Genomic DNA, 16,054 nt, shown 5'->3' on the forward strand with positions numbered 1-16,054 from the left:
CAGCATATACCAGCTAGTACAACCTTCCCCCTCTCCCCCAACAGCATGTACAGCAGAGGATTGCCTGGTCTGGACTCAGTGAGAGAAGATGCACATAACCCTTCAGAGACTTGAGTCCTCAGGGAGTGGGGAGGCCTGGAGTGGTATGGGCAAGGGTGAGGATATTCTCTTAGAGATGGGAGAGGAGGAATGGTATGAGGAACTGTTGGATGGTGGACCAGGAAGGGGATAAAAACTAGACTATAAAAAAAAAAGATTAAAGATAATTATTTTAAAAAAAGAGGATGTCTTAAAAGCATGACAACAAAATGAAAACCTAAAATGCAGAAAGCCAATGATTGCCAGTCAAACATTATTTCTTATCTGTGCTCAGAAAAACCTAGGGCTTTCTATCTTAGAGAAAATTTGAAAGCATACACACAAAGAAAAGGGGGTAAAATTAAGGAAATAGGGGGTCAGCTTCACAAGCGTTAGAACAGGAGTATAGATTTCTCAGAAACCATGTGAGGAGTTTGGAGTGATTATGTACCTGTAAGCCCAGCAATAGCATGACAATAGAAGACAGGCCTGTCCTTCCAAGCTAGGTCTACCTAGTGAAGATTCCTTTCTCAAAAGGTGGGAGGTACTGGAAGGCCAACCCCCAGAGTTGTCCTCTGACATCTATAGGCATACTGGGCATGTAGACACATGGGTACCCACACTTGTACCACCACATGTAAATACAAGAGAAATCACTTCAAACCCTGCCTTCTAAGATGAAGTATTGTTTTCATTAACATTTTGCTGTGTATCCTTCAAATCTTTTTTCTAAGAAATCACTGTATAATAAATTTTGTATTCTCATTTTGCCAATTAATACTGAAAAACAAAACTGTTCTTATATAATTACATATTTTCTAAACATAATTTTAATAGTTTACCAGTAATTTCCCCTGGATAAAATTATGTTTTACACTTACATCATTAGAGATAAAAAGGAAGTCATTTTACAAATGAAAATAACCTACTGGTACTACACTTTAAAAACACAGCAGGGGAGGTTTATTTCCCCATTGACATTATACATCTAGCTAATATGATTACTGTCATCCATCAGAATCCAAAGTTATATAGAAAGCACTGACTCAGAAAACACTATCATCAACACTCTTGTAATTGAGAAATGACTACTGAAAACATCCTTATGGTAACATTATTACTTTATATTGTGATTATTTTGACAACAGACCTTGGCTTTTAAATTATGACACCCAATTAGAACAAATGGTTACATTTACATGAGATAATTACCATTAATAAAAATAAATAGTATGGCAATGATTCACAAGAATTTAATTTCATACCCCATTATGGAATTCATTAAGACAAAAATTAAACCACAAAATTTAGACCTTGTTTCAAGTAGAAATTTACTTTCTCAGATATAATACCCAAGGATGTCTTTAGAGCATCGTATGTTCATTTCAGTGTAACAATTCTAAAACCATATAACTACCTCATTGACAGAATGTAATGCTCCATTTTTTGAAGACTTAATCATACTTATTTGGTTCCTAGTACCATGATTAATAAATGTAAAAAAATCATTACAATTATACTACTCTCAGAGGATGCCCTTAAATAATAAATGAGTTAGGAATCAATGAATAACAATATACAAACAAGTTCCCCAGAAAATAACAGTGATTTTGAAGACAATAAATATGAGAAAAGGTCATCAAATACTTATAAAAATGATCTAAAATATTTAAAAATATATATCATAAATAGTAAGTTTTATATGACCCCCAAGTTATCTTAAAGAATGACTAAACTTTTAAATTTAAAAAATTTTCCATAATATACAAAATTATAATGTGCTATAAAGCTAGAATGAGTACAGTTTGAGAGAACTAAAACATTTTACATGTGAGATTCCTTATATAACATTTCAGCTACAGAGAATGCAGCTAAAACTTACAAAAGGCCTCCATGAACCAAAGGAGGTTTCAATGTTTGCAGCCTGGCTTGCTTACTCAAATTACTTTTGAAAAGTATTCTCTTTCTTTAGAATTTCTCTTACTACAATATAGATATTCCTTCTGCTTTGAATTTGTCATTTTGTTTGAGATTTTCTTTTGAAATATGTATATTTGTGTATACATGTGTTTGCTTATGGAGAGAAGAAAAGGATATCTTGAGTATATGAGTCACAGGCGTTTATGAGCTATTCAACATGGGTGTTAGGATCAGGAAACCTAATCCCCATGACAGGGCAGCAAGCTCTGGTAACTGCTGAGCATCTCTCCAGTTCCACTTTTTGTATGCTCTAATCCAGAGGCAAACTAGATGAGAACAAAACTGAAGACGGTAAGCATGAGAGCAACAGGGTACTGTTGTGATGGTTATTTCAGAATTAAAATAAGTACAAATCAATCAGTATCTCCTCTCTCTCTCTCTTTCTCCCTCCTTCCCTCCTTCCCTCCCTCCCTCTTTCCCCCCCCCCTCCTTCCCTCCCTCCCTCCCTCCTTCTCTCCCTCCCTCCTTCCCTCCCTCCATCCCTCCCTCTCTCTTTCTCTCTCTAACACTGATCCTCTTGCCCCAACTTCTTCAGTGCTACAATTACAAATGTGGACCTCCATATCCAGTTTATGTCATACTGGGAATGGAACCTAGAGCCTCATGCAGGCTAACACTGTATCAACTGAGGTATATCCCCAGCCTACCCCCAACATTTTTTTAAAGAATGTCAGTTATCTGCAAGAAAGTGCAAAGCATATTGGCATGAATTGGATCCTGAGTCTACATGCTAAAGAGCTGGTAAACACGCTGGCATTAAGGGAGCAGGGGGAGGCAGAACCTTTAATAAGATAGAGAGATTCTTGAGCCATAAGAGGTATGACCTTAAGAAGGGTCCTTGAGAGCCCAGACTCTTTGTCTGCCCTTTTGCTCCCTGGTTCCTGATGAGTGGGCTGCTTTGTTCTACCAAATATGCTTTCCATGGTGTGCTGCCTCATTGCCAGCCTCCAACTGACTGGGAACCTCTAAAACTGCAACCCAAGATAAATGTATCCTAGCTCAAAGCTGATAATCTCAGATATTTTTCCTATACTGACTGAAAGATGACCAACATATATTTCATATATTCACTTTAATTTCTATTCATAGTATGTCACTTGCTGATCCAGATGTTCAAACTAAAACAACAAAACCACAATTTAACAAGACAAAATCCAAAACAGAAGACAAAAAATAACTATGTAAAAACATTAACAAAACAAATCACAGTTGTCAGCTCATATTCATGATCACTCATGAAATAACTTGACTGTTCCCATGTATTTTCTTTTAGTAGTAGTTACTGACTGTAGAGTTTCACACATGCTAAGCAAATGTTCTACAACTGATGCACACCTCCAGCTCTTGCAATGCTGCTGCACCAGCTTTGCAGGTGGGTAGGATGGAAAAAAATGCATTCCATGCTTATTTTGACTATTCTCTTCCAGTATTAAAAAAAAAAAAAAAAACAAAAACAACAACAACAAAAAAAGATGCAAGTTTATGATGCTACTACCAGTTAGCTAAACTGGGATTAGCTAAACTTTCTAACTCCAAGTTTTGTGTTTGGTTTTGGTCTTATTTTTACTTATGTGTATATGTGTGTATATTTCCTGTGAGGGTAAATGAACATATTAGTACAGGTGTCTGTGGAGTCCACAAGAGATTATCAGAGTCCGTGGAGCTGCAATTACAGGATGTTGAGAACCTTTTGGTTTGGATGCTGGGAACCAACTTCAGATCCTATGTAAGAGCAGTTTGTGTTCTTGCCCACTGAACCATCTCACCAGCCTGTTTGTTATTCAAGACAGGGTCACACTGTATAAGTCATTCTGGCCTTAAAATACAATCCTCTTAACTCAGCCTCCCAAGTGCTAAGGTTGTAGGCATGAGCTACCATGTCTTCCTGGATCCAAAATGATATTATTAGCAATTAGATTTTTTTTAGAACATTTTATCAGTGTTTAAACTTACGTATTCATCTGAATGATTAAGATGGCATCTTTTATTTCCTCAACTGGAATCTACTCTACCACAAGGGCAGAGCTGAGATCCAGTTTTGTTCAAGATTATATACTACTGCCATATTATCATCAAATATTTGTAAATTATATGTGAAAATATATATATATATATTACTCAGTAATATAGCCATGGGAATAAGCATAGTTTAGATAAGCAAAATGACATAGAAAATGTATTAGCCTGAAAACAATATTCATTCGTCATTTTATGAGTCAACTTGTAAGGGCTTTCATTGTGAATCCCCAAATCAGGATTCTTGTAAATGAGAATATCATAGCTGCCCTATATAGTCACCAAGTCTTATATTCAAAGTAAAGCCTCAATGATACAAGGAATGACACTTAAAAACTAAGTAAAACCAGTAGAAAACTATTTTCATGATAGAATCAGGGATAAATGACAGCATAAAGAAAACTGGAGAAATATTTAAAACATGCTTTCAATATAATCAGAAAACTTAAAAAAATTTACTTAAGACTTATTTCACCAATGTCATTTGAGAATGGAATGGCTACTTAATATGATTTTCATCAGGATATGCATTTTCTCTTTGCTATATTATAAATTTCTTAATTTAACTAATTTGGTTATTAATATAAAAATCAATGAAAATTACGGTGATATGTGCCAATCTTCTCTGCCCACCTAGATCTAGGGTCTTTTGCTTTTTTAAAGTTACAATGAACTGGAGATCAAGGAAAAAATATCCAAAACAGAAGTCATAGTAATAAGACAATGTTTCCATAACTAATACTATCACTGGTATGAGTTTTAGAAGCATTAAAATTCCTAGAAATGCACCTGCTCATGGAAGGGTTTTATAACTGCATTAACTCTATGAACCTTTTTGTCTAAAACTGTACCTATGATCTACTGACTGTACTATTGTAGTCCTTAATGTAGAAGAAAAATGGCTGTATTAGGTATAGACCAACAAAATCAAAATAAAATAAGCCAAATTCAAAAACCAAACTACCCAAGTACCACCTACCTTCTGGAAATGCCATTAGCCAGACATTTGTGGCTACAGGATTTAGAAGAGAGAGGTGATGAAGTTGGAGACAAGTTGAGAGGGGCAATCAAACTGTTAATGATCTCAGTCAACTGTGCACTCTACAAAGAAACAGTTAACAATTTAATATAGCTAAGCATCATTAAGATCCTGAATTCTGTCATGAGAATACTTATATGCTGCAGTGTATCATATTTATTGATTTACATATGCTGAAGTATTCTTGCATTGCTAAAATGAAGATCTATTTGGCAATAGTGTTTGTTTTTTAAAAATGTGTTCCCAATGGCGTACTTTCTCCACCAAGACGTAACCTTATGACCAAATTACACATTATGGATTAATCTGTTCAGAATCTAAATGATCCAATCACATCTCAAGGATTGGGATTATGACCTAAAGACTGAATGCATGTGACCTTTGGAGGAACATTTGATATCTAAACCTTGCCAAGCAGTTTTAAAAGCAAAAATTTCTATAAACTTATTTTCTTACCTGTTTCTCTATGTTTCGAAGAAGTAGTGTGGGGCTGCTTGGTGACATCTCAAAATCGTGTTCTGGTAAAGGCTCTTCACTCCTCTGTGGAACCTGAGAATTCACTGAAGTGTTTAATGAAACTGCTTGGTTTGAAAACTGTATTTGTTTTTTCAAAATGTCTTTTGGAAGCTGACATTCTTCTAAGATCACTATCCCCTAGGGGGTAAAAAACAGTAAAAGTGATCACATCCTACTATCCTCATAGGAAACATAAGATGTAGAATTGAAAATATAGCTTATGTCTTAAAACTGACTGATTGGAGTGGGAGAGAAGGCTCAGCAGTAAAGAGTGTGTGCGATTTATTCTTTCAGAGGAACTAGTTTGGATCCTAGCACCTGTGTGGTCAGTCTCCAACCACAGGCGACCAACAACTCCACAACTTCAGCTCCATGGCATCCAACAGACTCTTGTGGCCTACCTGTGTGGTATTCATGCACGTGCACGTGCACGCGCACGCGTACACACACACACCACAACACACACACACACACTATATCCTGTGTGATTAGACCTCTAAGGAAAGATGGTAGACTGGAAACTGCCTCTATGTGTCCGTGCCATAGTTATGGAAGTGCCAAAATTTTAAAAATAAATAAATAAAAATAAGTAAATAAATAAAAGGCCTTAATCCAAAGAGAAAAAAAAAAGATAAAGAGCTTTGGAAATCTACCAAAAAGGTGATAGAGCATCTGAAAATAATAGAAACAAGTATAAAGCAAAAAAAAAAAAAAAAAAAAGACTAGCGAAAGACAGTTTCACCTGCCCACCTGCAGAGGGAAGGAAAAAGGGGCAAGGGTGCACATCAAAAAGTAGAGCTGGGGGCTAACTATACAGGAGTATTTAAATAATCAGAAAGATACCCCAAAACTAGAAGCGATATCCAAACCAATAGTGAATACAGAAAGACATGAAACCAAAAATCTAATATAACAACTCCAAAATAGTAATAATAATGATTACCAAATCTACTAAATTCAAAACCTAAAGAAGATAAAATTTTAGATTAAGACCTAAAAATGATCAATAACCTCAAAGAGGACTCAATCAGATAAACGAAGTAAGGAAATCAATATTACCTAGAGAGAAAAGGTAGCACCATAAAAAAAGTCAGAAGAAAATCAACAGTAGAGAAGAAAATCAGCACAATAATTGATATTTTTGAGAAAAGAAAAACATTGGAAATAAAAAGCACATAAAAGCAAATACATGAGAATTATAAAAGCAAGCAGTACTACACACGGTGATGGTTTGTGATCCTATCTTTGTCTTCTATTGTTATTTTAAGAGATTAGTATTTAAAAGAATTATTAATTTTTCCATAAAAGACATAAACCTTGGATTTTGGAAGAGAATTTTTATATGCTGTTGATGTTGTACTATTATAAATTGAAATTAGAATGCTAAATTTTGTAAAGTTAGAGGCAGTCTCAAGTAGTAATCACAAAGAAAATAACAGTATATACACAAAAGAGAGAAGGACTTTCAACACATACATCTTTATTTTAATGTAAATCAAAGCATGATGCTGCTGCAAATCTTTAACTCGCAATACTTGGGAGAAAAACTAAGAGAATGTCTGTAAATTCAAGGCCAACCTGATCTACATATCAACTTTCAGACCAGCCAGTGCTTCATAGTGAAGCTTTGTCCCGAAATAAAGTGAAGTACAAAATACTATTAAAAGAAAGAAAGAAAGAAAGAAGGGAGGGAGGGAGGGAGGGAGGGAGGAAGGGAGGGAGGGAGGGAGGGAGGGAGGGAAGGACAGTAGTGCAAGGAATGAGTTATAAAAAAAGTTACAACATTTAGAAAACAAACAGCAAGATGTCCAAAGTAAATCCTTGTAATTAATTACTTTGATTATAAATGGATTAAATCCTCCAATCAGAAGTCAGTGATTAGCAGAAATGGATGAAAACGTGTATCAATGTGAACCTGTTTAGTCTTAATCCAATGATATAAACTGAAATTGACAGAAAAACATATTCCATGCTAATAGCAACCAAAAGAGAACAAGGTGACTATACTAAAGCCAGACATTAGGGACATTAACAGTCATAAGCATTTATACAGATAGTAATTGACCATCAAAATAGACAAAGAAAAACCCAACAGAAGTAAAGAAACAGTTCCACAATAATAACTAACACTTGAAGGTAAGTAAATAAACACAGCACATAATACAAGGAATTAAATAGATTTAGCAGACATACATAGAATTATCCAACAGCACCATATACAATTGTACATTTTTCAGAAAAGACCATATGTTGAGCCACATGAATTAAAACTCAAGAATAAAAATGTTTAAAAATTTCAATACAAATATGGAAAGAAGTAAAACTGTCCCTTTTGCAGATGATATATGATACTATATATTAGAGATCCAAAAAAGTCTATCATAAAATTTTTAGAAATGGTAAAATTCAGCAACATGGAAAGATACAAAGAAACTTGCACAAAATATGAACACACATACAGAGAAGATGAACATGGACACACTCCCATTCACAATAGCCTCAGAGAATATATAGTAGTAAGCCAAGCCAAGGAAATGAAGAGCCTCTACAATGAAAATTTTAAACCTCCGGAAAAAAAAGAGATAGACATTAAAAAATGGGAAGATACCCTTGCTCGTGGGTCATTGGTACTAACATTGTGAAAATGACAGTTCTGCAAAAATATATTTATAGATTCAGTGCAATCAAAATCAAACTCAATCTCATTCCTCACAGAAACAGAAGGCATTCTAAACTTCATATGGAATCACAGATCTCAGCTAGCCAAAACAATTCTGAACAAAAAAGAATAGTGCTGCAGGGATTGCAGTTCCAGATTTGAGGTAAATTACAGAGCCACAGTAATAAACACAACATATGGGCCCAAAAACAGACATGGAGGCCAATGGAACAAAATTTAAAGACCCAAACATGAGCACATCTAACTTCAGCCACTTCATATTTGATAAAGAGACCAAAACACCCACACGGGAGGGGGGGGGGGGCAAAAGAAATTATCTCCTCAAATAGTTCTGAGAAAATTGGATGAGCACATGCTGCAGAACAACGAAACTGAACCCACTTATACCACCTTAAATGAAAACTGTGTTATCAAAGACCAAACCTGAGATCCAAAACTCTGAAACTACTAGAAGAAAACACAAGCAGTGCACTACATGATTAGGTGTAGGAAAGGGCTTCATTTTTCCCAAGAAGCAAGGCGTCAGTTGTTAAGTGAGACTTCACGAAAGTAAAAAGCCTTTGCACAGCTAAAGACACAGCCAAGTGAAGAGGAAGATCACAGAATGGGAGAGAATCTCCTCATGCTACATATCTGACAGAGGTTTAATATCCAAAACACACAAAGGATCGAAAAAGAAAACAAAGAGTCAAAAAAAATTTACCCATTCAAAAATGGGCCTGGGACATGAAGAGTTTTCAAAAGAAGGAAAAAATTACTAAGAAATATCTCATGGAAATTAGGGAAATCTAAATCAAAACAACTTTGTGATTTCATCTGATCCCAGCAAGAATGGCAAGGATCACCTAAACAACACAAATCAAATGCTGGAAGAGATGCAGGGAAAAGGACTCTTATTTACTGCTGTGGGAACTGCAAATGGGTGCAGGTACTGTTGAAATCGGTGGAGAGAACTCTCAAAAGGTTAAAAATAAATCTGTATGCCCAGCTAAACCACCCCTGGGCATATGCCCAAAGAGCTCAACATCCTACTCCACAGATACTTGTTCACCTGTGTTCATTGCTGTTCTATTCATAATAGCTAGGAAATGGAAACAAACCAAAAACTGGAACATATACTTCTTGATTCTAAAATGACTAGAATAACGAAAATAGTATAATAGTAATCTAAATGTAGACAGACATATAGAGCAATAGAGCAAAGAACAGAGAAATAAACACAATACTTGCATATATGGTCAAATGAGTTTTGAGAATGGCATCAAAACCATTCAACAGAGAAAGCAAAGTCTGAATTTTCAACTAATGGCCCTGGAAAACTGGAGATCTACATGCAAAAGAACTAACTCCACATGTCAAAATTAACTCAAAATGGACCAAGTACCTCACTAGAAGACTCGACGAAAACATAACACCAAAGGCACAGATAAAAATAGAATAGATAAAATAGACTTCATGAAAATAACAAAGTAAAAATACAACAAACAAAAGAGTAAAGATTGGGCTGGAGAGATGGCTCAGAGGTTAACAGCACTGACTGCTCTTCCAGAGGTCATGAGTTCAATTCCCAGCAACTACATGGTGGCTGACACCATCTGTAATGGGATCTGGTGCCCTCTTCTGGAGTATCTGAAGACAGCTACAGTGTACTCATCATATATATAAAATAAATAAATAAAATCTTTTTTAAAAAGCATAAAGATATGGAAATCACATAATATAAGCAATTATTATCTAGACCAAAGACTCCCTAAAATACAGCAACACCAAGACCAATCAGAAATAAGCAATAGGCCTAATTTATAAATATATCTCCAGAGAATATATTCAAATAGCCAATAAATATAAAAATATGCTAAACATCAATAATATTAGGGAAATGTAAACCAAAATTGAAAAGAGATACCACCTGACATTCAGTATTATTATCATTTTAAAAACTAAGCAAAATACAAAAATGTTGGCCACAACTTAGAGAAATTGGAACTATTATATACTATAGTTCATTAAAAATTAAAAATAGAATTATCATACAATCATGTTAATTCCATATCTGGATGTATAGCCAAAAGAATTAAATGAGTGCCCTTTTTTTTTGGGGGGGGGTTGTTTGTTTCTCAGAAAGGATCACACTATTGAGCCCTGGCTGGCTTGGAACTTATTCAGTATATAGGCAGGGAGACCTTGAACTCAAAGCAATCTACTTGCCTCCCTTTCCCATGTGCTGTCACTAAAGGCATACATCCTATTCCACTGAAAAAAGTGCTTTGAAGAAATAATTTTTTCACTCTATCCACAGCATGCTGACAACAGCTAAAATGTGGAACAACTTACATATTTATCACTGGATCAATAAACAAAATGTGATAAATATACAATTATTCAGCTTTCAAAAAGGAAATTCACGTATATACTTCAATCTCCGTAAAATGGAAGGACCACAGGCTATAAAATAAGCCAGTCACAAAAAATGATAGGTATTATTATGTTTCCACTATGAACAGACATGCTTATTAAGGTTATGGAGACAGAACACTGGATAGTCATTGTTTAACGGGTATAGTTTCCAGTCTTAAAAGAGGCCAGGCAGTCAGTGATGCAAGCCTTTAATCACAGTACTCTGAAGGCAGGCGCAGGCAGAGCTCTATGAATTTAGGCCAGCCTGATCTACAAAGTGAGTTCCAGGACTACACAAAAGAAAAAGATGGAAAAAAGAAAAGGAATAGAAAATAGATGCCTGATATTATTAAAATATCTAATACTATTAAATTATACACATAAAATGAATATAATTTATGTTATATATACATTTGACAATTAAAAATTTTTAAATGTATATTATTTCTTTTAACTGAAATTCAATGTTCTTAATTGTTTAAAATATTATCAAATGATCTTAATATATATGAAGGCTTGAGAAAAGCAACATTAATTTTTAAAAAATTAATGTTTGAAAATCTTAGTAAACTAGCTACTTTCATGAAACTTAATAAAAATTATTTTATGTGAAGAAATTATACAGGTAACAATTTTAACAAAACTGAAACAACGCTGACAATACCTTGGAGGCACGAATCTGCCTGTGGATATCTGTTAGCTGCTGGATTTTGTATTCCAGCTCTGAAATCTGAGCTTGAAGCCAAGTCCATCGGCTGCCAACTTGCGCTCTGTCTACAAGCCACTTCCATTCAGTACTGGAGTTGCTGGGAACAAAACAAACACTGTCAGTCAAAGCACAAAGTCAGTGAGATTTGCAGAGTGATAATAACTTCCTTGACTAGTTTCATAAAATGTAATTTCTTTTAGAAGACATGTACACTACAGCAAAAGAAAATGGAAGACTGATTTCTTATCAAAGGAAATTTGATTCCTTACCGTTCTACCACACAAGTACTTGGCTTTCGTTAATACTATATACCCAACAGTATCGGATAATCCCTCTGGAATTCAATATGCTGCTAATGCTAAAGGCTCGAATGGGAAATGAAGCAGTAAAGAAAAGGAAACAAGAATGATGCCAACATCCTGTAACATCTGTTCTGTAAGGATTTTACATGTAAAAGTGGATGTCCAGTACTACAGAACCCATTTGAACTATATGTAAATTCACTTAATAAACTCTAGTATACTTGACTTAACTATGTAATTTTTACTTGGTAAAGTATCATTATATTGTTAACTAATACTTAAAATTAAAGACATTGACAGTGATTTACAAAAATGAATCCTGTGCTGCATTTCCTTCTCTTATTCTTTTACTTTTTTTTTTTTTTTTTTTTTTTTTTTGGTTTTTCGAGACAGGGTTTCTCTGTGTAGCCCTGGATGTCCTGGAACTCACTCTGTAGACCAGGCTGGCCTCAAACTCAGAAATCTGCCTGCCTCTGCCTCCCAAGTGCTGGGATTAAAGGCGTGTGCCACCACTGCCCGGCCCTTTCTTTCTTTTAATAGTATCTCACTGCATACCTTTCCTGGCCTGGACCAAGCTCTATAGCCCAGGCTGGCCTCAAACTCATAAAAATCCACCTGCCCCTGACTACCAAATGCTGGATTGAAGGCCTGTGCCACCATAACCAGACTTTACATTTCAAATAATTATTTTGAATACATAAGTCTTCAGTTGTTTTTTAAGATAAACATCTTATTAAAAACTTAATGATGCCGGGCGGTGGTGGCACACACCTTTAATCCCAGCACTTGGGAAGCAGAGGCAGGAAGATTTCTGAGTTCGAGGCCAGCCTGGTCTACAGAGTGAGTTCCTGGACAGCCAAGGCTACACAGAGAAACCCTGTCACGAAAAAAAACAAAAAAACAAACAAAAAAACAAACAAAAAAAAACCTTAATAACTATGCTGAACGATATAAAGAACAAAAAGACCTCTACTTTCATGTATGTTTTGAAACAAATATTGAAGCCTCTTAGTTCCTCTGTCTTTTAGCAGGAGCACTCTTAGAAGCTATAGTTGAGACTACAAATGAATTATTTCTTGAAAATAGTTTAACTGCATAAGCTAGAAAAATAATTGTGATTATGTACAGTATGGAAGGAGGAGGAGAGTAGGGAATAAGGGAAGGAGGAAGGAAAATTAATAGATTGCCAAGCGGGGGAGAAATCACTAAAAATTGAAAGTATAACTCAGAACAAATAACTATCTAATAAAAATATATGAATCTTTATTTTAAAAGTATCTAAAATGTATATATTATCAAGACCATAGAATGTATACCACCAATGAGCTATAATGATAATTAGAAGTGATAATAATAAATCAATATAGGTTCATCAATGATGGAAATTGATATGGAAGTTGTGAGTGAATTTGTGGAGACAAGACATAGGAATCCTGATATTTACTATTTTACTGTCAAGCCAAAACTACTCTAAAAGTTTAGAAAATGTATAATGGAAACAAACAAAACAGGTCAGGCATGGTGGCACATGCCTTTTATCCTACCAGTCAGGATAGTGAGACAGGCTGATTGCTCTGAGTTCAAGGGCAGCTTGGTCTACATAGTGAGTTCCAGAACAGCCAGTGCATAGGGAGACTCTGTCTTGAAAACAACAACAATAATAATAACTTTATGATTGAATGTTCAAATAAATTCAGCCAGGGGAGATACTGAAGAAACAGTTTTCTGTCAGCTAAATAAGGCAATTATTGTAACTTTGCTACATAGAATTTAGTAAGTGTAATAGAACTTTATATCAATATTTCCAAAAAGCCATTTCTAAAAGATTTTAATTGCCTGTAATATGGATGACAACACTATATGCAGAAGTGTTTCTCTTGACATATTTACATTTTACGTTTATAGTCAAGATTATAATTTTGCAAATTTTGTACATTTTTTTAAAACAAAGTGACAGTACATATTTAAAATTCATTTTCTAGAGATAATATTTAGTAGTACTAAATGCCTATCATGAAGTTTGGAGAGTAAAGCAAGAGCCATACCAAACACAACTTGCACAGGTGAGATTAGTGATTTAGTGTAAAATGGAAGCTAGTTAAAAAGTACTAACAAAATTATTTCCCCAAGCACTGTTACTACTAAAGCCATGACAGGAAACAAGAAAATTTCCTTATTAACATTCAATTTGACTTGAATATGAAGTTGGTGACAAACAATAAAATATAAAGAAATTTCATTTCTTAATACAATACTTATAGGAAAGATACTGTCACTGAAGTTTAATACCAAAACTCATTTTTATTTTTACAAATTGTACCAAATTATAGTAACAGACATTGCAATACTAGATTAAATTTAAATGAACCAAATTATGCTGAAGCTTTGTTACTCGTGGAATGAATTTGTTATAATGGACAATTTATCCCACACTTTACTGGGAATAATTAAAAGCCTCTCTGCTGAATGTAAAGGGGGTAAACAAGCCTTTTAATCCAAAGAGTTCCCTTGCTTAGAAACCTGTTTTTCACCTGACTAAAACAGATGCAGTTACAGCTAACCACTGAACTGAGCCTAGGGACCCCAATGGAAAAGTTAGGGGAAGGTCTGAAGGAACTGACGGGGTTCCAACCCCATAAAAGAGTATACATGGTCCTGCTACATATGTAGCAGAGCACTGCCTTATCTGGCAACAGTGTGAGGGGAGGCACTTGGTCCTGTGGAGGCTTGTTGCCTGAGCAAAGAGGCATCCTAGAGGGGTGAGGCGGGAGTGGGTGGGTGAGTGGGTGGAGCAGCACGTTCTTAGAGGCAAAGGGGTGGGGCATGGGTGGGAAGTTCGTAGAATGGAGACCAGGAAGGGGGATAACATTTGAGATGTAAACAAAATGATTAATAAAAAAAAAAAAAACATGATTTTCTTTAAAATTGTTGTTGCAAGCATAACAGAAAACAGGTAAGTTTATGGCCAATATTTTTTAAAAGACAGCTGTTGAATTTAAAATCAAAATATGGTTTATATAAACAACATATTTAATCAATGATATAACTATAGATTAAACCAATCAGAATATAGATTAGGTATATTTGAGAACCTATACAACTTGAGCCACATATAATTGGTAAATAAGTTTGGGCTGCTAAACTTCTAAGAACAATGGCTCTCTGCATCTCAAAGGTGTGCAAAACTAAGCCCAGACAGCTGCTGACCATTCGTGGTATTTCTATCTCTAACAAAGAGCAAGACAAGGTCATCGGTGCACGGGCTGTGTAAAAACAGTGTATCTTCCAAGGGTGGCCTATGACTTACATTTCCATCCTTGCTTGCTTGCACTCATCAGTTAACTTATTATTGGAAATACTACAAGGTTCTTTTCTTAAAATTTTATTATGGAGGTGTTTGCCTGCATGTGTGCATGTATACCACGTACACACCCAGTGCCACAAGAACCGAGTTCATGGGCCCCAGAATCCCAGAATTGGACTTAAAGAAGTGGATGCAGAGAAAAAAACCTGGGCCCTCAGCAAAAGCATCATGTGCTCTGAATCCACTGTGCCAACTCTTCAGTTCCAGCCTTAATACTTGAACCTAGAGTCTAGATTTTGGTCTTTGAAGTGTAGTTACTGAAATACGAGCTTTCCAGAAGTACATCATAGATTACCAAGGCTTAAAGAGAGACATTTAATGTAATCTTTCCTTTAACACAGCTTTTGTTAGCTCATAATACAGCAAACTGATGACTACACATCAAGAGAGAATGTCTAGCTGTAAGAAATGACTATGTTAAAAAAAAAAAAAAAAGATTTACCCTAGAATTGGGTTCCTTTAGATCAGAGACAAGCAAATGTTTTCTGTGAAGACACACATAACAAATGCTTTAGGTTTTGTGGCCACAGGATCTCTGTATTCAACTCTGCCTTTGAAATATGAGAGTAGCTATAGGCCATACACACCACAGGGTGGCCGTATTCCAATAAAACTATTTTCAAGACAGGAACTAAATCCCATTTGGTTCATGGGTCTACTTGCCAACACCTGCTGAAGATTATTTTCTCATATGCACCCTCTGCTTTCCAAAGGATTATGCGGAGTCCTGTTAATAACATGCCTGTGCAAATATCATATCCACATTTAACTGGGTTATCTTACTGATGTAACTCCTTTATCAAATCTAACTTACTAGAAATCTTTCATTCCCAGTCTATCCATGGCTAGATAGGGAAATGACAAATAGCCTAAAGTCTACGTGTCTGTGTAACATTGTATTCTGAGTGGGTTTGGTTTTGTCTTAAGACAAGGCCTATGTAGCTCAGGCAGATATGCTGTCAGTTATAAGTGG

General features: G+C 35.3%; 1 protein-coding gene across 4 annotated transcripts in view; it reads right to left on the reverse strand.

Moving 5' to 3' along the window:
- Kansl1l (KAT8 regulatory NSL complex subunit 1 like) overlaps positions 1-16,054 on the reverse strand; it is an 89,694-nt gene that overhangs the window by 51,308 nt on the left and 22,332 nt on the right. For 3 of the 4 annotated variants that reach the window (XM_028765565.1, XM_028765564.1, XM_028765563.1), the window contains exons 3-5: positions 11,371-11,512; positions 5,570-5,767; positions 5,054-5,175 (exon numbers count right to left, since the gene is read on the reverse strand). In XM_028765565.1, the coding sequence (XP_028621398.1) occupies positions 5,054-5,175; positions 5,570-5,767; positions 11,371-11,512 (462 nt within the window). The remainder of the gene's footprint in view (positions 1-5,053; positions 5,176-5,569; positions 5,768-11,370; positions 11,513-16,054) is intronic. The other variant, XM_028765566.1, reaches the window with a different exon arrangement.

This window comes from Grammomys surdaster, unplaced genomic scaffold (genome assembly GCF_004785775.1).
Source record: "Grammomys surdaster isolate TR1022 unplaced genomic scaffold, NIH_TR_1.0 165, whole genome shotgun sequence".
Lineage (NCBI taxonomy): Eukaryota > Metazoa > Chordata > Mammalia > Rodentia > Muridae > Grammomys > Grammomys surdaster.